Here is a 25,936-nt window from a genome sequence, read left to right on the forward strand (position 1 = left end):
GCCTTGTAACAGACTCGAGGGATGAGTTCACGTGAGCATAGAACTCCTAAGAGGAGGGGATTTCTCCTGATGCACAAAAAGATGTAGCGCTCGCTGGACTATGATTATGGAAAATATTTGATAAACTCAAATGCGCGAGCAATTTATGGTTATATTTTGAATTTGCATATAACGCACAGCATTTCGAAGAGATGGAGTAGCCGCGAACCCAGCAAATCCCTATATTGGTGGGATAACAATTTTTTTCAAATTATCTTATTTTATTCTGATAAAATAGGATAAGCTGTAACGGCTGGCTGCTCGATCTCCTCGAATCACTTGGAGTTTTTATTTAAGAAAATCCAGAACGAAATGGCCGGCAACCAGCCAACGAACAAGTTGATATTGTGCTAACAAAAGCGCCGCTTATGTCAGTAGTCAAGCGAAAGTTTTCGCCAGCACTTTTTGCATCATCTATCTCAATTAATTCATCATTTTTCTGACGACCCAAAATTTTCCCACCAACCTCAATTAATTCGTTAGAAGTGTACTCTGGCCTGCCTCCATCCACTAGGCCACAAAAATTAGTCTTTCAAAGAAATAGTACGTAAAAAATATATTTTCAAGCTAACTCTAGATTGTGTGAGCCTCTCAATCCTTTAACTGCTCATTCCCTTTCTAAATGAAAAAGCACGTGCATGTCCTGACGAAATCTACGAATAGTCTAACGTAACAGCCGTGTTTTTAAGACACATGACATGACTTCAGAAAACACTTTCCATGTTTATCCGATCTATCTCCATCATTATGTCCTGGTCTGCCTCCAAGTTCAGAACAAACTTCGAGTAGGTGAAAAATTAATTATTAAAATGAAACTTAAATAAAATGACTGTGTCGACCTTTTTGACCCCACACCCCAACGCCTTGACTTCCGTCCCGTTCCTTCTCTCCACTCTATACATTGTTAATTCCGCAGCCGTACGCTCTCGGAGCAAGAACAAAAAGTTTCTTCCGGGCTAATCCCCGTCTGCCCCTTATTTATTCCCACCGTTATTCTTCCATCGGCGCCGATCGATCGAAACCCCGATCATGGCGTCCGACGGAGGCACCTCGCCGTCATTGGACCGCCGCGGCGGCCTCCGCCGGCTTCTCCCCATCCGGAAGGACTTCATCTCCCCGAAATCCGCTGACCAGAACCCATTATTCTCCTCGCCCCCTCCCCTCTGCCTGGCACTCCACCTCCTCCGTCATCCGGCAAGAAGAAGGGCTTCGCGGCCGCGGCCTTCCGGGGGCTCGGGTGCGCCTCCGCTTCCTCCTCCCAGGTATTCGCCCCAGCCGCGGCCGCCGTCGTCCGGTCATCCGCCGACTGGCAGGGGAAGCGGCCCCGGCGGCGGAGGGCCAAGCAGAAGAAGAAGGAGCGGCGGGTCCAGGCAGGTGGCGCCGATGTGTGGTGCGCCCCGGGGATCCCCTTTGCAGCCGATGCCTCAGTGGACTGCGTCGTGTCCCACCATCAGGTGATCGGTCGTGGGAGGCCGGAGGGGGAGAGAATTCACAGAGAGGTAGTCATATTTTTGCCTTGGAATTCGCTGGACTCTTCCTAATTTTCGTGTTGTAGGATTTAAATCTATTATTTTTCTGCTGTCTTTTTTTTGTTGTTTAAGATGTAATTCTCATGGGGTTTTTACTGGTTCATGGTCTTTCTATCCAATTTGGAAACTTGTGATTTTTTTAATTTTAATTTACACATTATTGATTTTAGCTCATATCATCAAAATTGGTTAGTTGGGTTTCGATCTTTTTTTCTCGTTTTCTTTTCTTGTTTCTAAATCGTTTGAGCAGAAGACCCTGATTTCTTTTTTGCTGTCCTTAAAATCCGTTCCTGCAACCTTTATAACTTCATATGTTCGGCACCAAAAAAGGGAAAATTTTGGTAACTATTTTTGACCTTCACAAGTTTTCTTTGGCAGCGGGCTTTCATTGCTAGAAGGGGAAGCAACCAAGAACAGATCTCATCCTTCATGGATTCTCCCGCGAATCCTGAAACACCTGAACTCCCACCATCAGGGCATTTTCGTCATTTGCGAGGATATCGCCGTTCACCTGGTGGAATCGAAGAGGTAATATTTGCCCCACATGCTAAGAGGACTGAAACTACATTTATATTTTAAAGTTTATTCTTATTGGTCTTACCTCTAACCATCTTTTGGAGATGATGGATGTGCATATTATTGGTTTGTTTCAATTGGTTTCTGAGTGGAACCTCTTTTGTCATTCATGATTCAAAAGTTTTCAATATATGCATTTTAGACTATTGACTTTTTTACATGTCAATCATGAATTAATCTATTCGATCACATATTCGATAATCCTAGGAGGTCTCTTGTGGAATCCGAAATATCACTATCAAGATCCCTACCTCATAATTGGGCACCTGTCATGGAAAAATTCCTTTATACTGATTTTCTCTACCTTCATTTGGCGGTCATCTTCATTGCTTGCTTGTGATCTAATTATAGTAGATGATCCAACAGTATACTGTTGGAAAGTATTAATTTTGGCATTTTGGTTTTAAAAATTCAAAGAGGTGGTCTTGATTCCATTCATCTTCCGATGGATATATTTGCTTGTTTTCTATCTTCATTTTATGCTATACTCTACGTAGTTTTAAATAACCAGTATTTGTTATTTTCATTTCTTCTTCTTTTTTTCTGTAATTCTCCATAGTTTTTCCCACCATTTCCTTGCAGATTAAGATTCAAGTCATGGTTGGTACTTACCAAATTTTTCTTTCATATTTCAAGCACTCTTGCACTGTGACCAGTGACCTGGAGTGTTGGTGAAGCCAAAGATTAGAAATAGTTTATCTACACTGATGTTTTGATTTTGATAAAGAGTTCTTAAACCTGATACCATGTCTCAAAATTCTTAGTTTTGGTTGAGCTAAATAGGATGTATGCTTCATTGTAGCAGTTTGGAAAGGTTGGCATTGTTATGCAGAAACATTGGAATCAGTTGCTGTAAATATGAGTTCTTGCATTACTCTAAGTACAATCACTGTTGAAAAGCCTATAAAAAACATGATTTTTTTGTGATCCGCATCATACTTTAATATAGACTGGATTTTGTACCTAGTGATATTAGATATTTCCTCTGACATATTTTTGTAATTTCTTATGCGATGCTATTAAAGTATCAAAGTGGATACTTTCTCAGGCAGTGCAAAAAGAATATAAGCTTTGTAGGTGGTCAAGGCATGTTATCACTCCATAACATTGATTTTATGTTCTTGATCCAAGAATTGAACAATATTGTGACTGGTGTTGAGAGTTCTAGAGCTTGGTTCCATGGGAAGTATCAAATGGAAAACCATGGTTATGGTTTTTTATTTAAGATTTTAATGTGATTAAGATTAGGATGTACGTTATTGATCAGCTTATGTGGTCTATTTTACTAAATGAATTATGATAACAATAATATAACTAAGGTTTTGACCTGTGAGAGGTGATTGCCCTTGTCCTGCTTCGTAAGGATTTAAAAAAAAAAAAAAAAAAAAAAGTAACAGTAAATAGTTTTATATCTGATTTAAGATCTGAAAACAGAAGCGGTCTCCTGTTTTGATAAACAAAGAGTGAAAAAGAGGGAATATATTATTGCAGAGAGTAGGATAGAGGAGGAAGATGATAGAAGAAGGAAGGAGGTCTATGACCAGACCACTTTCAATCACAGAATAAAATCCACATATTCTCTGTTTTTTCCCTGCAGTGTACACAGCCATTTCAACCTCAGCTGCCCTGCTTTCCTAGTCTTGCTAGGACTCTTTCCAAAAAGAAATATACTGCAGTGTGCACAGCTATTTTAACCTCAGCTGCCGTGCTTTGCTAATCTTGCTAGGACTCTTTCCAATATGAAATATACTAATCCTAAACATCCGTCTAAACATAGGCATACTTGAAAACTCGAAAACTATGACTAAAGTATAGAACAGCCTAGTTACTGTTCACAGCATTGTAGCATGAATAGTAGCCATGAGCAGTTCATTATAATTTATTGACCCACTAAATAATGACTAAAGAAAAACTGAAAAATAAAATAAAACTCCAGCAACTTGAAACTTCAAAATTTGGTTGCACTCTACTTGCTTCCAAACACATGCTGGCATCTCAAGACAACATATAAGTTTTCCAGACAAAGATCTTGCAATATCATGAATCTTGAATAAGAGATATTAGCATGTAGCTCTAGAATGTAAGGCGTTAGTAGGTTTTCCAGATAGCGACACATTAAGCAGGTGTAGGGAGATTTGCCATCAATGGAGCACACATGGTATACGACGAGCCACCTATTTGAGATGGAACCAAGTTTTCATTACTTTATATTCAGAATTTCAATGGTTCTAGGATCTTTGATGAATATATTGAAAGACCTAGTAAATTGGTGATATTGTTAATAGATTCTGAAAGATGGTAATGTATTCCATGAAACAAACTCCATCATCTTTAAATTATTCAAGTATTTGATAAGTATCTACAGTGCTTGATGCATATCCAACTCATTGATTATTTGTCATTGATTATTTGTTTGCATGGTTTTTCCAAGTTGGACAGGAGAATCTAGGAAACTATGTATTTGCAAAGGGAAGGATCAAGGTCTGTAAAATCGGCACCGAGAATCGTACTAATATGTTACTACATTGGTATGGTACTGTATGCACCTTATATTGAGATAGGCTTCTAACAATTTTCCTCACTGCCAGCCATGTTATCGCCTGAAACCTAGTGGTATGGGTTGGTATTGGGCGGTATGGGATGGCTTTGCTTGGTTCAGATTAGTACGGACTGATTCAGTTCATATAGTGAACCGAGCCTTACTATTTTCTTGATGTTTTATTGGTACGGTGGATATGGGGTGGTATTGAATGGTATGTCAAACCTTGTAAAGGATATTGCCAGAATGTTGAATGGGGAAAAGTTTGAAGTCATGGGTTTGCATTGGGGAGTGGGGGTTAACCATGCCATTGTAGTCATGAGTTAATGATATTTGGTGCATAGAGTTGGACAAAAGAATAATACAAGGAATAGGGTTACATTGCTAAAGAGAGTAGACTAGGAAAGAAGTATAAAGTTGTACTAGTGCCGCTCGGCATGAGCAGCGTGTTTTAAGACAAAATGAGATAAATAATCAGAATTGAAGAATACGTGATATCGAGGACTTTGACAGATATAGGAAGGCTGAAAATGATGCAAAATGGTAATGATTTATATGATAGATTTCATCTTTTGGAAGTAAGAATGAAATGTACTAATAATCAAGTACAGGGGATGGTATTTTGAGATATAAGATCAAGTAAAATGCATTAATGGGCCAACTTGTGAAGTTCAGGATGTAGAACCTTGTGAAGCATTACGAAATTAAAGAAGAATGAAAAGGTAATTTTCAAAAACCATTAAATGAGGTATATAAGAGGATGCAAAGGTTAAGGCACTTGAGCTAAATGAAATAACAATTGAGGTTTGGAACATGAAGGGAGATGGATAATGGGCTAACTTGTCTTACTAGTTTATTTAACGAGATTTTAAAATCTAAGAAAATGCCGAATGATCAGAAAAGTAGTATATCACTCATCTGTGAGAATAAAATGTTTGTAAGAATCTTTTCTAATTGTGATGGGATTAAATTCATGAGTCACTCTATAAAGTTGTGAAAAGGGTGTTAGAACAAACATTAGGAATAGTGGCTACAATTTCTGAAAATCAATTTGGTTTTGTGTAAAAAATGTCAACAAGGGAAACTATTACCTGCTTTGTGAAACACCAATTCCCTCTTGGATGGTTTTCTTAGGAGGAAATAATTGGAAGTTTGTTCTTGGGGCAATTGTAGAAACATATAATTGAAGAGGCAAAGGTCTACTTATGGTGGTTATCAACTTCGAGAAAACTTTTGATAGGATGCTAGAATAATAATTGGGTAAGCTTTATGAAGGAAACATGTGCAGAAACAATAACTATATCAAGGATAACCAATGGAGGTATTTAGTGCAAGTAGAAGAATGTAAAAAAAGGAAAGGTCTAGAAATTGTATTTATCAACTTGGAGAAAACTTATGATAGTGGGTACCAAGGTTTTAAGTCTCATGGGATAGGGCTATCTCGATTTTCCCATAGAATGGGATTCGTTGCTGTCTCGCCCCATCTTGACACTTGGGACAGAGAATGTCCCAAGGCATCCCGATCGGGACACTGGGATGCTAGTGAGATGACCATGTCCCAACACATTAGATGGTACCCTGTCTCAATGTCTCATGGGACGTCCTGCTGCAACTTGAATCCCTGGTGGGTACTAGAAAAGTAATTTGGTTGCTTTTATTAAGAAAGATTATACATCAAGATTTGTCTTATCAGTCGGTACCGAGGTGACTAACTGTACCATATCGGTACTGAACCAGGACATGGTATGGGAGGTATACCAACATTTCGTATGCCAAATCAGATATCATACCAGGCACATTGACACTATAATAGGATGGTATTCATATGTTGGAGCTATTATAAGTGCTGAGAGTAGTTGTGGTGCCACAAGTGTTTTTCTAACACAAGGGGCTTAGAATGCAATAATCAATATCTTTTTATTCATAACCATAATAAATTTACTCCTGAGTTTTGGGAAGATGTATCATGAAACATGTTATTCGCAAATGATTGTAGTGTTGATTGATGAGAAAAGAGCAAGACTGCATGTTGAATTAGATTGGAAATAAAGCCTTAGAGGATAAGGTCTTAAAAATTAACAAAACAAAAGTAAATTTCATGGAATGCAATTTTGTGAAAATGGAAATGAGGGTGAAACCCCAAACAAGAATGTTGAGAGTTGAGACAATAGATACAATTGAGCGATCGCAGTGGTTATTCTAGGATCTATTAGTTTAAGGGTGTGATGCATAATGACAGGTAACGGAATTATAGCTGATTGGGTGAAGGGGAGAGGTGGGGTACTGGATCATTAAGGCGTGCCTTTGCAACTTGAATTACAATGCTGTCAGAATGTTCTACAGCTCAGAAGGTTGTCCAATAAAGAACATTCAAGAAACAAGTTTAATGGAGTAGAAATGAGAATTTTGAGAGGGATTGGATACAACTAATGTAGATAGAGTAAGAAATGAGTATATTAGAGGAGTTATAAGTGTTACACTGATGCTGACCAAAATGATAGAGAAGCAATTGAGATGATATGTGCATGTGCAACAAAGATTTGGGAGCACTTTGGTGAGGGAGGGTAAGGGAAAAGAAAGGGAGGATTCAAGCCAACATGGTTGGAAGTTGTGAGAAAGGAAATGAAAAAGTTTGTAGTAACATTAGAGGTTGTTTTAGGTAGGAAACGTAAGCAAATGAGGACTGAAAGATGAATCCAAATAGTTAACACATGGCTTGATGGTTATGTTTATGGTTAATATGAATTAGTAAAGAGTATAGAGTTGTCAAATATAACATTATGGCTCTTACTTTCCATATTTTGTTGGTGATATAGCTTAAATGGTTTTATATTTTATCAAACATTGGATTATACTATTTTTATCCTGATCCTACGGTCTGGTCCAGATTTAGGAGGGGCCTGTTTGAACCAGGTTGCAGGATTTAAATTGTAGACCGTAAAGACCTGACAAATCTTGTCATGATAAACTGTAATGATGTCCTTGATATTTGTACTATCAAGAGCAAGATTTTAAATCCCATGGGACGGAAGTGTCTCAATATCTTTATGGAATGGGACGCCCTGCTGTCCTATCCTGTCCCGTCCCGATAGCAATTTCGGTCATGCATCCCGATAGATATTCTTCATCTCTCTCTCCCTTCTTTTTTTTTTTTATTTCTTCTTCTTTTTCTACCTTCCTTTCTTTCCTTTTGTTCTTTCTTTTTGTCATCCTTCCTTTTTTTTCTTTTTTTCTTTTTTTCTCTCTTTTCTTCCTTTCTTTTTCTTCTCCCTTCCCTTCTTTCTTTCATTTTTCTTCTTCTTTCCTTTCACTTTTTTCTTTTTTCATCTTCCTTTTTTTTTTTCCCTCTTTCTTCTTCTTGCTCTATATGGATGGGTTTTGAAGTCCGACCCTATCCCGATCCCATTTTCTCATAGGGACAGGACACGACGGCCGGGATGCCCCGGTCCCGCCGGGACATAAAACCTTGATCAAGAGGTTGGATCTGTTCTTGGCTTAAAATACAAGGTCTAGTCCCTTGAACAAATGGGTCTTGGCCTGGCATGGTTGGCTGTTGAATGGCAACTGTTTGGCTGTGGGCTGAGCCAAGTAGCAGCATGGTTGCTGTGGTCAAGAAACAGGAGTTGGTGTTGACATCAAGGCTTTAACAAGGACTGCTAGTTGAGAAACAATGCAGGATCTAGTTTTTTTGTTGCATTTATTAGGAAATAGAAGGCAGTGAAGTAGCTTGACAGATAAATTTGGGTTGAAAAGAGTAGGACAAGCAAAACTTGACCTTATTGATGCTCCAAGCTACTATGATTATCTATTGCAGAGCAGATTTGAGTTCTGAAACTGGAGTTGTAGATTTGTTTGAGATTCATATAGTCTGGCTGTTCCTTTTTAGTGAGATGGGGCTAGGAATTGTACTTATGCATTATGATAATATTAACCCTTGCTTTTTCATAGTTAACAAACTGACTGTTAGGCCTGCAACCAGCTCAATTATCATCAAGGTTGAAAAAAAACACATGCATTTTGAGCATGGCCTATGTTCTTTCATGCCAATTTTTTATTGCTTGAGCAGTCTTAAGAGCCCGTTGGGTCCACTCAATGAATCAATGGTCCTTGTTAGTTTCATGTATGTCTATTTATATTTTACTGCAAATTGTCATAAAATCCATGATTTAAGATGAACTGAAGATTACCTCGATGATTGAAACCCCTCTGCCTAGCAACTAGAGATTCTGGATTCGATTCTTGGATGGTGCATCCCCAAAAAACTAGACTTGGTAATTAAGGTGTAGGTAGGTCTCATTCCCTTTCGGTAGAAAAAAAGCTATGATTTGAGGCAGCACAACTTTCTAGTTGCATGACAGGGTAGACTTCAGTTAGGCATCCTGCAACAAGAGTCAGTTGAAGATTAACTATTACAGTTATATTTTAGAGTTCATTTAGAAGGTTACTGAACCGCTTTTGCCAATTGATGGGTAAGGGGTAGCCAGAGTTTGTGAGGTCAGCCAAGGTAAGTATTGTGGTCAAGCCACCTTTGAGTCCACAAACCTTCAGATCAAGATATGATGTCACTTGACATTAGTCGATTCAACCTAACGTGCGAAGCATTGCCCTCATACAAAATGTAAGGGGCCTTACTTATCTAGAATTCCTACTGCAGCTTTAAGCCATTAAGCTGATATTGTATCCATGCTACTGAAACTGTAATTACTTGCAAAAAGGGCTTCTGTTTGCTTTTTCTCAAAGCACAGCACTACCACCAGCAGCACCCATCATGCGACAGGTCATACTACTGAAATTTTAATTTTGTATATCCATTCCCTATCTTTTTTAACAGCATTCTTGCTCTTGTGGTCATCTTCATGGATTCTCACATGTTCAAGTGTTTGACAAGTATTTTCATATATTGCCAGTGGATTTATTTATTAAAGCAAAATTGAATTCTTTACAGGAGTTTCTGGTCAGTTCAACAAAAGCCATAACCTCCAACAGTCAGCTTTAATGCTTAAGCTGATGCTATAGCTTTGCCTAAATTTCTTATTTGGATTAACTGCAAGTTGTGTCATGAAACAAGAGTATTAACTGTCTCCTAAACTCAAAAAGCAACATGAAGATGTAAATTGTGGGTTTCAGAGATGGAAAAATTGCCTTGGGACAAATATTATCAGTTTCTAGCAGGGTACCTGTGAGGAGGATTGCTTATCGACTGACATTGAATTATCACTTATACATTGTGTCCATATGCAGATCATGATGTTCCAAACTAGAATATTGTTGGGAGGAATGAATGTATATGATCGATACCAGGATTGGCGGCTTGATGTTGATAATATGTCATATGAGGTGCTTAATTTTCTCCTCCTGGATTTCTCATTATTGTTCTGGCTGCACACTTGCACTGGGTGATGATGTTGGATTTCTGATTTTTGTTTTCTGTTTCAACAGGAATTGCTTGAGCTAGGTGATAGGATTGGATATGTGAGCACCGGGTTGAGAGAGGATGAGATCATTCGCAGTCTCAGGAAAGTTAAACGTTCGACTTTTGATGCTTCAACCATACAATTCTCATCTGAAATGGAATGGAAATGCAGCATTTGTCAAGTAAGTTATTTCTATCTTGGATCTACTCAGTTACCTTGGAGTTTTCATTTCATTCACATTTTGAGGTTGAGTGCTTCATCTTCTGTGGTACAGGAAGAATATGACGCAAATGATGAAATGGGAAAACTGGAGTGTGGTCATAGCTATCATATATGTTGCATAAAACAGTGGCTCTCTCAGAAGAATGCTTGCCCTGTGTGCAAGACAGCCGTGCCTAAAGGCTAGTGCAGACTGATGCAGCAGCAGGACTGAGATCACCATTTCTCCTCCCTCCTGTGTATAGCTTTTGGGCTTTGGCCCCAAGATGAAGAGAACATTCATTTGTAGTTTTGTTTGGTGATAGAAATGTGGTGGCTCCATGGCCCTTGGTTGGATTGGCCATAACCTTCAATTTGTTCTGGTTCAGATAAAATTGAATCCATGTATTTACTGTTTGTTTGAACAAACAACCATTTTATATATGCCTTGATGTAGTTTTGTGATTCGGCTTGAATCCAAAATGCTTGCACCAAAAAAATTGTAAGAAAAGAACATTTGAATTATGCAACTCATTTCGGATTTTTACATCTGTAGGTTGTTTGCGGAAGGTTAACTACACCAATGTGTAATGAGATATCTGTAGTTCAAAGAGGGAAAGTATGTGTTTGATGCTGTTTTAGACACTTGCCTCTCCACACTGTACGTCTTTTACAGTGCTCTTCACTTCCTCTACTTTTTCAAGTCATGCCTGCGCTTGAAGCTCTGCTTAGGTCTCTATGATTATAACCAAAGAGATCTGATTATATATTTATTTTTCTACCATCCTTAAGCTTAAATAATCCAAAGTCGTTGATTGCGATGTGGGAAAGGCTGGGACCTGGTTGGGTTGGGAAGTATTTCATAATTTGCACGATTGGTAACCTCAATGCACGAGGTGCCGATGATAAAATTTAATCCGTTCAAATAATTGGTGTTTGCTAGAGCTCCCATCCAAAGGCGTGCCATGGTGAAATGGGTACTCAATGATGGATTGTTGTTCCGGTTAAACAGACGCTGTCTGCCTCAAAAATTAGCATTTTAAATTTTTAATATTTATATAATATTTGTTATGCTTGCTGTTATGATAGTGCTGTAACGGAAAACAATTATGGCCAATCCCTTCACACTGCCGACTGCCCTAGGTGACGAAGGGCTGCACGTGGTTGCTGATGGGAGAAGGGCTGAAGAAGCAATGCAATCCCTGTTTCATAACCGTCTTTCAACTCTGGCTCCAAGCTGATGCTGGAAAGAAAGGCAACCATCAATCATGCCTCCTACGAATGAGTTATGAAACCACATCTAATTACTCATCTGCCTCAGCAACTTTCTTTTGCCAGTCTATATATAAAAATAATGGTTAAAAGTGAAGTGTCCATGCAACCGGTCTCATAACGGTCTAAACCCCATGAACCAAGCCACCACAGGGCAAGCAAGCCACAAACATGATAAACTGCATTGATCACAGCAGACTCCTGTTTACTTGGTTAGAAAGGTTTCTAAGACCTCGTTAAACATTTAGGTCCCGAAAACGTTGGTTGCTAGGCCCAGCTCTTTGTAACTCTTTTAACTAGGAACCTGTCTCCACACACAAGCATTCATGTCAACCGCACGTGATGGCACCACCAAACAACCTAGCAACCTACCATTAAGCAGCACCAAGCAAAACCTTGCGGGGCACCCCTGTAGCATGAGACACCACCACCAAGGCCTCAAACACAAGGAAATAAAAAGAAAAAAAGATAAATTGTTGCATGGATTGTCTTATGCATGCAAGACATCAACTCCAATCACATTATTGTGGTTCTGTTTCCAAAACATTTACTTTTTTAAACCATATACAAGACAGCTACAGAAGCATGACATGGTTTTGATCTATAGAAACAATTTACAGGGTGGACTGATCAACAATTTTTGATGACATATGAAACGTATGTCATAATATGTGGGCACCTAGAGGCTTCATGTTCTTTACCACTAGTGCTACCCATTCAAGGACGTCAGTCTAGAATCACCAACCTTTATCCCAATACTCCAATGATGAGAAACCCTCAATATGTCAAACGTATATGGAAAGGTACCCGATTGGATCGACACAGGAATCGGTCTCTGAGTTCCGATGTGAATCTTAAGACAAGGAGAGCTTGTCATGCTGAGAAAGAAACTTTATAATGCAGGGATAGACTTCATCAATTGCCTGCATCAAGAAACCAAAATAACACAAGGCATGAGCAAACTTTCAAATGCATCACCTATTTGTAATGTAGTGATGGACCAGCAGCATACCAGCCGCCCGCCCACCAAATCGTAGTGAGCATAATGTGGGCCACCTGCTTTTCCAAATATTTTGTATGTGACCATATGCTGAGGGATGATTTTGACAGTTCCTGCTCATCAATGGAAAAGTTTAGTTGATTCCCATTAGGTATAACAACTATTCTGTAAGTTCTTCGTGTTTACCGTACACTGCTTCAGGAGGACAAATCAAATCCTGGTCTCCTGCCAATGCCAGGACAGGGACATTGCATTTATGCAGATGATCCTTGTAAAAAAAAGTGCCAGTTCTGTTGCATAGCCCTCCATCACGGAAAGCAGTTGTCAGCTGTAGGACAACCTTGGCAGGTACAGTACCTTCAAATTGTAATTCATTCCAAGCACAAAAAAAGATAATGTCTGGTTACTAGATACATTGCAATTTGTCAAAAAAAAAAAAAACTTTGGTATTTAGGAAAAGATAGGAACAAAATTGGAGTAGAAATTATTGCAGATAAGAGCTTAAAATATGAGATTGTAGATAATAAAAGAGTAGGAGATCGAATAATCATGATAAATTTGATGTTAGCAGAGGAATCTATTAACATCATTAGTGCTTATACTCCTCAAGTAAAATTGGATGATGCTACAAAGCAACATTTTTGGGAGGCTATGAATAGACTACTTTAAGAAATTCTTAATGGAGAAAAGATTTTTATCGAAGGAGATTTGAATAGGCATATGGGAAAATATGGTGTAGGTTTCGAAAGGATTTATGGAGATTATGGTTTTAGATAAAGAAACAAGAAAGGATATTGCTATTTTGGAGTTCGCAATGGCATATGACCAAGTATTAGCTAACACATGCTTTAAAAAGGATCTTGCTTGATCACTTTAAAAGTAGGTACAATACTAGTCAAATAGATTTCACAAATTGAGTTTTTTGATGGAGATCATAAAGTTATACCAACGAAAGTTTAACCTTTCAACATAGACTGGTTCTTTCAGATATATGAATTAGGAAATGGAAAAGGACTAGAGAAAATAAGAATTCGAGGACTAGGTAGTGGAATATGTGAGGAGAGAAACAAATGACTTTTAAAGAGTCAATGTTGGATAAAGAAAAATGGGGTATAGATGGAAAAATCAATCCCACGTGGGAAGATATGGCTAACAATATAAAAAAAGTGGCTATAGAGATTCTAGGAGAATCAAAGAAACAAGACAATCTGCTAAAGAAACTTGATGTCGGAATAAGAAAGTTCAGTTGGTGGTTAAGGCTAAAAGAGCTGTTATAGAAGATTATCCAAATATAAACCTAGAGAAACATATGAAAACTATAAGGTGACTAAAAAGGAGGTTAAGAAAGTAGAACAAATGGCTAAATTCAAAGCATGTGAAAAGTTATATTGCAAGTCAAAAACTAAGGATGGAAAGGAAGATATCTATAAAATTGCAAGACTAAGAGAAAGGAAAATAAGAGACCTGACTCAGATTAAATGCATCAAAGATGAAGATCAAAAAGCTTTGGTTAAGGAGGATGAGATCAAAGAAAGGGAAGTTATTTTGGTAACCTATTGAATAGAACTCATGAAGACAATTTAGGATGCCTTACTAGTTCTATTGAAAATAAAAATGTTAAGTATACACATAGGATTAGAGTATCTGAGATAAAAGAGACAGAAAAAAATGAAACTCTGAAGAGTGGTTGGACCTGACAAAATCTCTACTCAGATTTGGAATGTTTAGATGACAAGGAAGTACTTTGGTTAACTAATTTAATTAATAAGATTTTAAAGACCAAGAAGATATCTGATGAATGAAGGAAAAGCATTATAATACCGATTTATAAAAACAACGATAATATAAAAAATTATTCAAATCATCATAGTATTAATCTCATAATCCATATTATGAAATTCTGGAAGAAGGTGATTGAGTATAAATTGAGATGTAATAACACAGAAATATCAGAGAACAAATTTCATTTTATGCCAAGAAGGTCAAACTTTGGAAACTATTTTTCTTCTTTGGAGGTTAATAGAGGAACATTGAGAAAAAAGACAAAATCGTTATAGGGTTTTATGTTTTAGAAAAAGCATATGAAAAATCCCTAGAAAAGTCATACTGTAGGTGTTAGAAAAAAAGGAATGTTCATAGTTATTTTAATGTAATTAAGGACATATATGATGGAGCAGTTACTAGTATGAGAACTACATGTGGTAATAATACTGTCTCAAATCACATTAGGTTTACATCAATGATTTGCCTTTTAGTCCTTATCTTTTCGTGCTTGTCATGGATGAGCTTACCAGGTATATTCAGGACAATATTCTTTGGTGCTTGCTATTTGTAGATAATCTAGTCTTATAAAATGAAGCAAAGGTTAAAGTAAATCATAAATTGGAATTATGGAGGAGCGCATTAGATTCCAAGTATTTCAGGTTAATAGGCTTAAGATGGAATACATGGAAAATTTTAGCAAAATTAAAAATAGAGATAAAGGTGGACTGAAAATTGAGAATCATGAAATTTCCAGTATTTAGGTTTGATTATTCATAAGGGAAGATTGAAGAGGATGTTATCCATAGGTGGATAAAATGAAGAACTGCAACTAAGATATTACGTGATTGTAGTACCTACCAAATTGAAGAGAAAATTTTATAGGACAGATATGACCTGTTATTCTTATATAGTGTAGGATGTTGATAGTTAGAAAACAATATATACACAAGATAAGTGTGGTCAAAATAAAATTGTTGAGATGGATGTGTGGTAACATAAGAAAAGACAATACAAAATGAAGCCATTTGTAAAAAAGTAGAGGTAGCATCAACTAAAGACAAATTGAGAGAAGAATGACTTAGATAGTTTGGATGATGGATGCACTAGGACGAAGTGTGATTTGATAAATGTAAAAAAGAAAAAGAGGGACGGAGGTAGACCAAAATTGCATGGGATGAAGTAGTAAAGGAGAACTTTGTATCACTGCATCTTTCTAAAAACATGGCCCTAAATAGAGCAGAATGGAGGAAAAGGCTTCATGTAGCAGCTTGGTTAGTTTAAGGCTTAGTTGAGTTGAGTTGATCTACTTAACATGGGAATTTCTTTACTCTCTAGACAACTCAGAATGAAAAAAAGAACAAAAGGACAAAAAAGAGTTGACTAATATTTTATGTAACATAGAATAAAACATGCCCCTAAAATATGGATTATGACAAATGTTAACAATTGGATGATTGTCATCTTTCTTTTCCTTTTTTTTTTCATCTTTTGAGAAAGTTATCATTCATTGAATTGATGCATAGGAAGTAAACAAGTTTAGAAATATTTTTTTTGGTACATAACAAGTTTAGAAATATTAATCATTTCAATAACAGAGAATGGTTTTAGGAAAAAAAAAAAACTAAAGCCTTCTAAAATTCAAGGGGCATCTCCAAAATGGATGCAATCAGCAGCACAGATAAGTACACAATAAAAATTCTCCCTAGAAAACACAAAATTCAGAAGAAAAACTTACACACACACACACATCTAGGAGAAAATTTTCCACTAGGAGGCAAAAAAATGGACCCAAATATATGAATATCTCAAATAATTAGTGTATTTGCACATCATTGAAAAATTTAAGGTGGAGCTAACCATGTGACTGGGTTTAGAACTTTAGATTAACCAAAACTATCAAATGATATAATTTTAGGTTGAAGGCAAGGGGCATAAAAAGTTTCCACTTACAAAAGTTGTTTAAGACAAGCTTTGCAAACAACTCAGGATGCATCATGTCCTGTGCTGAAATTTGAGGATTGAGCCATGACAAAACATAAGGTGGACGAGATGATAAAGGATAAGCAGCTGCCAGTAATGCTCCTAATGGGACGACAGGAACATTTAAAGCTTGTGCAGGATCAGCCTATAAAAAAAACCAGTTAAGATTAGTTTCTCCATCATTCTCTCCCAATATCAAAAACACAAACACAAGCTTTTCCAATTAAACAGTGCTTCTTCCACTTACAAGAGGCAATAACAACTTGAGTGAAGATCTAGATGATGTGTAGTCAACAGATGATGCTAAAGTCACAACTGCTCCCAATCCAGATTGTACTCCTTCAAAACCTAAGAAAATAAAAAGACAAAAAAAGAAAATGAGATGAAATAAAGTACCAATAACTTCTTGAAGATTCACTGATCCTCAGATAAATCTTAACTCCCAAAACAGTGATGAAATAAAGAAAAAATTTGATGGGGACAACTCTTATATTGGTGGCGCTCATAGATCAAGTTGAATTTCTCAATGCCAGCAGAAATGTTACAAAGAACACATGATCAAGATTCAAGACTGGAGCCCTATAGTACATGGTAGACGAAACAAACACAGAGAAAATAACTGTGAAGAATGATTTTGAAAAGTATGGGTTCAGAACATGATAAAATGTCCATGCTGACTCAAATTTAGTAAACCAAAATTTCAATTATTGTTGGTTAAAGTGGTTTGGTCAATCATAGCATGATCTGATTTACATTAAAATACAAACTTATACTTTCTTACTAGAAATATATAGCAGAATGGGCCCGATCCATTCCATCTAGTGATTACTAAAAACAGTAATTGTATTAAAAATATTAAAACACCTAATATGGTAGGAGCTATTCATTCATCTACTTTCAGATTGAACAAGAACAGTGTTTGAAATCAGAATGCATACCGAGTTATACGCCCATGGAATAGTAAAAAGTGAGCTAGTGTATGTCAGAAACCAGATAACATGAACTAACATGACAGGAACATTAACCATAGAACAAGGGTTATTATTAGTGCTGAAAAAGCTCCACCAGTAACTGAAATACAATAATACCAACTAAAGTACGAATATTCCGCATGAACTCTTTGATATTGACTTCAAGACAGAGTTGGTGACCAAGTTCAGGACAACAGATACATTTCCACAGCTAGACAGGTTTATATGTAAAGTAACTAGCAAAACCTGGTGTTCAACAAAATATGTTCTCCAATTTAGGAAAAAAAAATGCTGCAACTAATATAAGCCATTCATCTGGGCATGTCATTGGGTTAAAACCTCTGTGGCTTTATCATTATAGCAAGAGGAAAACATAACCAATTATGTCTCAAAGCTACTTCACCATTACCAAAACCAAATATAAATCCTGAATATTTGTTACCTTGACCACAATACAATTATTTCACTAAGAAAAACAGAAAGATAGGTATTGAATGAATGATATAATAAGCATTTGTGTGCATGTTTGAAGCTGAAGCATCTACCTCCATGCATATATTGCATGTTAAAAAAGCATGATATAATTATGAGAATTTATATGCAAATCATAGATGAAGTGAGGATAAACTGGCAAGAAGCTATTCAATATACAAAAACTATGATACAAAACTCACGCCATCAGTAGGCGGATAAGCAAGGAAAGCTACCACATTTTGACAGCATTGCATACAACAATATTCCCCCCATGGAGTGACCAATAGCAAGCAATTTTCCATCCTTCGCCTTGCTCTGAAGCTTTATATATTCCATCTGCAGATGAAGATTGGTGTAATTCCTCAGATATACCAGCGCAGGGTTAGTTATAAACTAGAATAAAGGTACTATGATCAAGTAACACAAAAGCTAGAGTGGAAGAAAACTTTCATCAAGAACACAACAGAAATTCTCATAATTAAGTCTACTATAGCAAGGGGATGTGTCACCTCACCGCAGCAGGAACATCCTCTTCAAGGTAGTGGTCAAAGTCCCAATCATATGTAACAATCAGATCAAGCTGCTTCTGGAAATCTTCAATGGTTGCTGAAAGGCGCTCTTGCAAGTCAAACAGCTGTGGTGAAACAGATCGTTGACCTTCCTCAATAATATTTATAAGTCGCTGACTTAGATCCCTGATTTGACCAGCAACAGAAGAATTTTGCCTCGCTTCTAACAAACCTGAAATTTTGTCTGTGATCTCATTAAACCGTTCAGATAATCGAGCATCTTCCAGAAGTTTGGAAACTCGATCAAAGAATTTAGCAGAGGCAACCCTTAATTGACCTTCATTTAGATAACCTGAAAGCTTTTCAGCCAAATGCATCAAAGTAGCTGTTAGTTTTGTTACTAATTGTGATTCATCCAAAGGAACTAAATCTGCCTTTTTGTCATTTTTCACGGAGATTTCAGAATCTGGCATTGGACCAGCTTTTACAATTGAATATTCCTCTACAGGCATATCAATGCTTAAGTTGTACTTGTCAACAGAATTTGGACTACTTATAACAGGTTTACCGGAAGACTGATCAATTGCCTCGGATTCAGTTACACGTGTACTTAAGCCAGCACCTCTAACTTCCACAATCCATGTATCAAATCCTTGGCTAGCCATGTGACGAGCAAATGAAACCTGAGTACAGTTTTTATGCATCAGCAAAAAGCAGAAAATGGATAGATTAAATGATAATGATAATACAACAACTCTCAATAATCACAAGCACAAAAAGAAGAAGTTTTTATGATTTTATGGCAGAAAATTTAGTTACATTTTGAGTTTGAGTTTCAGAGATATGCAAATAAAAACATGAACATATAAAGCAGGATTGATGGAAGGGGCACATTGATCTTTGAACCCTCATCAAACAGTTCAAGATCACTACCACCATCACATTAAAAAAATTAGGTTAATAATTATCAAGCATTTACAATGATTAGAATCTGAAATGCAGACGATACAGGCAACATAGTAGATTGCACGTAAATCTTGTTTATAACTTATATGCTGAGATGAAAAAATGACCATAAGTTTTACGAACACTTGCATCTACAAAGAATCAGCGAATAAGACCAACAGGACCACACAGCAGTCATCCTGGTCCAACAGGTGCCTTGGCCTAGCCTATATAGGAGGGTACAGGCATGTGGAAACAAAAAACTTTTGGGCTTGCATTATGGCCCTTAGTTACCTGAAGCAGGAGCACATTCGAGTATGAGGGTGCGAGTGCAGGTCTGAATAAGTCTGAATAAGTGAATTGCTCAGAAAGAAGTTTAGCACCCTAGCTTACGAAGCATATGCAGGAGCAAATTCCTCAAAATATTTCAAAACAGATATAGCACCCTAGCTAGAAACTTTGCTACTAAGTTCCGGCCAAACAAATCGATTAAGAAGGCTTGACATGTCGTGCCTATCAGACCTTCACAGTATCATAAACACTCCATAGGGAAATGGCTGGACCAGAGATTTCAATGTAAATAAACCAGTTGTTCTAACAAAAAAGGGAGAACTGCTTCCATAGGTGTAAAGTTACATGAAGATCATTATTTTACTTCTTTTGACATGCTTAAACAAATCGTCGAATAGATTACATGCTCATAGGTGGGCCAGGAACTTCACCCAGGGCAAAAGCAAGGCCTGAAGCTAAGCCCAGTGAAGTGGATGGGTTTAGCCTGGCCAAGGATATGGCATGACCTAAAGATAAAATGTAGAGGTACAACTAACAGAACCTCTACTGGTTTCTAAGAATCTTAGAATAAAAAAAAAGTATTGTAAATTTAGACAAACACATTCAAAGGACTCTAATTAATGAGCAACAAATTGTAGAAGTGTTAGAACTAAGGAATCAAGAAAAGGATTGTAGCTTAACAGCCCACCCCCTGAAAAAAAAAAAAAAAAGAGCCACACTCACATGCACAGAGAGAGAGAGAGAGAGAGGAGAGAGAGAGAGAGTAAAGCAAACAAAGAAACATTTCTAAAATGACATCCTTCAATTCTGCACCTAAATTTTCAATAATCATCATTGTTTTAAATTAAACTTGTCCATCTATGATGCATGACCGCCAATATCCAGGATTTACATATTGAGGGACTTGAAAAGAAGAACAAAGATGAGAATGCTGGGAAAGAAGCATATAGGAGAAAGGAAGGGCTTCATACATTATGTGAACCAAAGTGCCAATTTACTCAGGAATGTTGATGTCAGCATATGTCATAATAAAGTCTCCATACCTCATGACCCTACTTCAACATCAAAATCAATCACCAAAAGGTTCCCTCAAGGTCGATTAATGACATGGTAATTAAACACATTCATGTTCGACCTTCTCTTGGAAGTATGTACTCAGATCTAAGAGATAGTGATTGAGGCATGATGCCATGCCCTAAAACATTCTGATCTACTAGAAGAATTCAGATATTACACTATAATTTGAGCCAATCACAACTTGAACCAAACATAGTCAGAGAACATTTCCACCCTTGATGGAAAACTAAACAAAAACTCAAATAAATATATTTTCCATGAAGCATAGTTCAAATCCATCCCTTCAGGCCCCCCCCCCCTTTCTTTCTCCTCATGTGCCAGAACACCCGCAACCTTTGCCTTACTGGAATTAGCACATCATACTACAAGGAAGTTGAGCAAGAACAGAGGAAGAAATCAGGTACCTCATATCCTACTACAATGGGCATACCCAATTTGTAGTAGTCCTAAATTCAAAATCAAACTTCCTGTCCGAAAATGTCTTAAGAGTGCATTTAGGTTCTTCAACTAATTTCACATATGAGTTCACTAGGATCGCAACGAAGCCAGGTTAAACCAGATCTAATTTAACTACATCTAATCATATTGGAAACTCAGGTCTCGATCATAAATATGTTCCCTTCCAAAAGCCAACTCAAAAACCATTAATTCAGAATTGGATCCAAGTCCAAAAACTAGACCAGGAATGCAATTCGATAATGTTTTGAGTTCATGCCAGGATAAAAGGCAAACCCAAGCCAAGGCCACTTCTAATAGTGTGACTGATAAAGCATTGCCTTTTAGCTTTAGGGTCAATCATAATAGTGTGACTAGTATGTTTACCTTACTACCTCTAATACAAATGCTTGTATAAATTGAATTTGAAACCGTGGCTTCCTCAAGACCCCCCATCAGTTAACCAAGATCAACCAAAGGACCGAAATATGATAGCAATTATAAAGTCCCAGATAAGTAGTAAGCCCAAGAGAACAAGGGATTATATCAACCCTTCAAGCCCAAATAAGGCCCATTCCAAGTCAGCTCCTCAAAGGTCATAAATGTAACAACCAAGTCATCTCCCTCACACCTGCAGAGTTCTGTAGAACCATTTTTCTTCAAATATCACATAATTGTTCCCTCTCATTCTCTTTTACCTTTGAATCACTAGATTCCATGGAAATCAAACCCACTGGGGTCTCTTCAAGCAAGAACACTTTCATTAAAAAGATAGCTTGTCAAAATTCCCACATAAAATGCCCAGATAAATGGGAGTCATCAGGCATCCAAAACAAAATTTCAGCCAAATTTATTGAAGACTGTGTTATCTAACATGCACACATCCATCGACACCTCAAAGCTTTTCACCACTTTACCCAAACAATTTATCTTTGCATGATGTAAGAGATGTATGAAAGATGCACCAGAAGCAAAGATCAAACGCCAATCTATGATGTAGCAGATGTACGAAAGATGCACCAGGAGCAAAGATCAAAGGCCAACCTTCTGCGATAAAGGAAGACCGGAAATAATCAGCTCAGAAAAAAGCCTACCAAGTTGAGATGGATTTGCTGTATTATTTTGAAGTTCATTCCAACCAGAAATAGAACACTTTTCTTGATATAATTAACACAGAGACTTCCACAAACCATTTACTTTTGGATCTCCATGTTACACACCAGCATCCCAAAATGTCCAACAACAATGCTAGTCCAAAAAGTTGGAGTTTCATTCACCAATGTTACTTCCTTCTAGAAACATTTAAGGCATTACATCTGTCAACCTCTTGGCAACTCCAGCAAACAAGAGCATTCCCAAATCTTTTTACCCTCCAACTTCTAACAAAACAGCAAACCATAGGTTTGCTGGTTCAGAGAATGGTAAATATCTCCATTGTAGTCTAGGAAATGGTGGTCCTAGTAGTTTTGGGGTGATACATTCAACCACCTCAATTGATAACAAGAATCTACTTCAGTTTCTTGACTAATGTTCTCCAAACTAAAGGATCAAAGACAACATATTTGAAGATGCATGAAGTATGTTTAATCTTGCCATTTTTTATTCAGGAAAATTCATTATGGACTTATATTAGTTATAAGGTTATTTATTTTAAGTGTACTGAAAATTTGGAACATTGAGAATAAGGTTGGATTCAAGGGGGTAGTAATGACACCTTCCTCTATTTTCCCTTTTTTAATTATATTTTGATGTTTCAAAAATTATGAGATTTTGGGCAGGTTATTTAGGGTCTTATGTCTCTACTTTTCTTATGTATCAGACCATGAATTTCTATAAATAATGGCAGGTAATTTGATTCAAAGAATAAAAGGATAGAAGCATGTTTGAGGTTAACCACTCTCAAAGTGGTCATTAGGAGGTTCGGATCCCCTTGAAGTGATCCATCTTCTCCTTTTCTATATATTTCTTCATTACTGAGATACTCTGAGTTCAAACCAGCACCCATGCATAATCTCTCCTCATGTAATTTTCTCTTTAGATTTCTCACCCATGGGTTTTTCTTAAGCAATTATCTCAGGAATTTGTTTCCCATCCAAGAAGCTGAATTGAAGACCACAAAAAATAAACTCTACGAGGATTAAAAGAAAATACAAATTTCGTTGCTGATATAGTGAAATTATCCCTCTGAACTTTCAATGCCACCATGAATCATCTCTCAGACACATAGATGAAGACATATTGGCCAAATCATGTCCAGCCTATGTTTCCATATCAACCATGTGTTCATAGTTTAATCAAGAAACCCAGAAATCAGCAAGAAAACATGCATTTTTTTCTCGACTTTGATATAGTCTCTCTCCAATAAAATCACAGTCGAACAATCCGGCCCCTTACAAGAACTTGAACCTTTCTTCTCATGAAATAAAAAGACACTTCGTCGTTGATGTCTTTTACCACAATTATGGCATGGGAACCCCATGCATCATAGAATTTCCAGGACATATTTGTAGCTTCGTAATGAAATGAACACATGACAACAAGAAAGAATGGCGAACTATGGGAAAAGCAAGAATCTGCGACCACTCAAACAGGTATGGTTTGATCAATTATATAAGTAGATCATGTCTTGACAGAGTGGTCAAGAAGTTGTTAAAACCTAAAAATAAGTAATTAACCAGACAAATGGAATTTTTCACCCAAAATATCCTCTAAAATTACTAAAATCATCAATAAATGGAAAACTCACCCCAGGAGAGAGATCAAACCCAATCGCGTTCGTCCCTACCCCCGACAAAAGCATCAAAGGATGGTTCCTCGACGGCGCCTGAAAATCCCCATCAATCGATATCAAGAAAAGAGAAAAACAGAGACAGAGAGAGAGGACGAAGGGACTGGGAGCAGAGGGACCTCAGGGGAGGGGGTATAACGCCAGAGGGCGAGCCTCCACTCGGTGCCCGGGACCGGCACGTAGTGCAGCTCGTCAGCCGTGCAGACGGCGGGCTTCTTGTCCTCCTTCACGGCGAAGGCGGCCTCCAGCGAGGCGGAGAGCGGCCTCGGAGAGGGATCCGCCCGGGCCGAGACAGGGCGATACACCGCTGGCCCGCCTCTCCTCCCGCCGCCCCATGGCGGGATCGAGACGTGATAGGAGGCCGTGGCCACCGCCGCCAGGGTGGAGCGCACGTCGGCGGGGTGGAGGAGGAACACCATCGCCTCTGATCGCCTTCTCTTGTGCTGCTATTTCTTGTTTTTTTTTTTTTTCTTGGTGAATGGCTGCTGCTATTCCTGGTTTAGTTTCTTGGAAACTATATAAGCACTATTCCCCCACGTTTTCCTCTTCGCTCGCCCTTTCCCTTCCAAGTGGAGATCATGTTATAACTGGTGATGGCGAAGGGCTTTTGCCCGCGAATAGACAAAGACCGGAAGCTGCAGCAAGACACGGGGAACAGAATAATGGAGAAGAAAAGTATTGGCTGTGGATGCATCCACGAACACCGGTCATGTGTTTGTTCAAATGTATCTTCGATGCTTGTTAGAAAAGTGGCTGAAGCTCCTATTCTATATAAATTACTAAATAAAAATATTTCATTTTGGAGATATTAATTTTTTATTTTTGTTATTAATTTCACTTTCGATGGATGCTACAGTGATGTTCTGGAAATTATCTGACCACTAATCGTCACCTACCTCCTAACTACTCCACCAAAACCAATCCCTCACTGCCGCGTGGAATCAAGGAGTTGAATCCAAGCATCGAGCCGTCATAGTGGGTTTTGCTTGCGAAAGACTTGTGATATCTAAAATTAATTTTGTATAAAAAAAAAGCAAATCTAACATAATGAATAGTGAAAAGATAAGCTAGCGATAAATGAAATTCAAAATTGCAGCTAAAAAAAGCAAAATCACTTAGGACATGAAATGTATAAGGATAGCAATGATAGGTAAAAATAGATCAAATGCATAAATATCTGTCCCCAACTATAACTTATTAGATGGGGCACAAATTTAACTTCAAATATGGACCGACAACCTAACTTGATCCGCATAACTCGGGTCATGATCTAACCTAATTACTAAACAAATCAAAATGAGTTAAAACATATTTTGATCACGAATATGAATCGAATCTATTTAATAAATAAATTAAATCAAATCGACCAACTTATGATTTGATCCTATTTATTCTAAATATGAATCCACTTAAACCATATTGATCGTGAGCCGGCTTGACAAGTTATATTATATATTGCCAACCCTAGCAGAACTTGTTTTTATGCTAAAGTTAGAGCTTAATATTTTAAAATAAGATGAACCATGCTCCTCTCAAGATAAATGAGTGTTGTTGCGGCCAATCCCCTCGTCGCCTGATCATCGGAAAATGAGCACCTGCAAAAAGGAAAGTCCACACTGACCGGAGGCGGCTCCGACGGGGACCCTCCGACGGTCAAGTCAGAGAGGTGGTTGGGCAACAGTGAAATGAAGACAGAGAGCTCAATCGAGAGAGAGAGAGAGAGGGGAGCAAGCCTGTGGTTTCAAAGTCGAAAAGTGGACCTCCCCTGCACTGTTGCCTTCCCCGATTTATATAATGGAGCATGGTATGGCGCCGCCATTAATGGTGCGGACAATTGAGGAATTGTCAACTCACTGTAGACTGTCAGAGTCGCCGTAAAAGTGTCATATCGCCGTAGGGCTGTCAAATCACTAGGGTTGACAATGCCCTAGGCGGGATAATGCCCCTAGGTAGCAGTGTCGCATGTTGCTGTCAGGACTGACACGCTCTGATGGCTGTACGGCGATCGGAGGAGTCGACCGACCCTAGGTCGGTGGCCAGCTGTGTGGCGTCGGATGGAGATTCGGGCCCTTTGTTGGTCAGCGAGTCTTACGTGAGTCGGCCATCAGACTCCCTGGTTCAGTCGATCGGGAAAA

At 37.9% G+C, this 25,936-nt stretch overlaps 1 protein-coding gene and 1 non-coding gene across 4 annotated transcripts; one reads left to right on the top strand and one right to left on the bottom strand.

Moving 5' to 3' along the window:
* Positions 1–948: 948 nt before the first annotated feature.
* LOC105033766 (uncharacterized) lies at positions 949–10,760 on the top strand. The gene is made up of 5 exons (XR_012142073.1): positions 949–1,538; positions 1,947–2,096; positions 9,925–10,020; positions 10,123–10,278; positions 10,372–10,760. It is a non-coding gene; the product is annotated as an uncharacterized protein (transcript).
* Positions 10,761–12,024: 1,264 nt separating this feature from the next.
* On the bottom strand, positions 12,025–24,548 carry LOC105033767 (uncharacterized). 3 transcript variants are annotated; one of them, XM_010908682.4, is made up of 10 exons: positions 23,921–24,546; positions 23,760–23,837; positions 18,834–18,948; positions 18,271–18,497; positions 17,990–18,092; positions 16,559–16,659; positions 16,282–16,456; positions 12,754–12,924; positions 12,580–12,680; positions 12,025–12,490 (listed from the first exon to the last, which is right to left on the bottom strand). In XM_010908682.4, the coding sequence occupies exons 1-10, from the start codon at positions 24,218–24,220 to the stop codon at positions 12,422–12,424; spliced, it is 1,440 nt and encodes a 479-aa protein (XP_010906984.1). In that variant the 5' UTR covers positions 24,221–24,546; the 3' UTR covers positions 12,025–12,421. The 3 variants fall into 3 exon arrangements, with proteins under 3 accessions (XP_010906984.1, XP_010906980.1, XP_010906979.1); XM_010908678.4 differs by having other exon boundaries at positions 12,759–12,924; positions 18,271–18,948; positions 23,921–24,548; XM_010908677.4 differs by having other exon boundaries at positions 18,271–18,948.
* Between the last annotated feature and the right edge of the window lie 1,388 nt (positions 24,549–25,936).

The sequence above is a fragment of the Elaeis guineensis genome, chromosome 6 (genome assembly GCF_000442705.2).
Source record: "Elaeis guineensis isolate ETL-2024a chromosome 6, EG11, whole genome shotgun sequence".
Classification (NCBI taxonomy): domain Eukaryota; kingdom Viridiplantae; phylum Streptophyta; class Magnoliopsida; order Arecales; family Arecaceae; genus Elaeis; species Elaeis guineensis.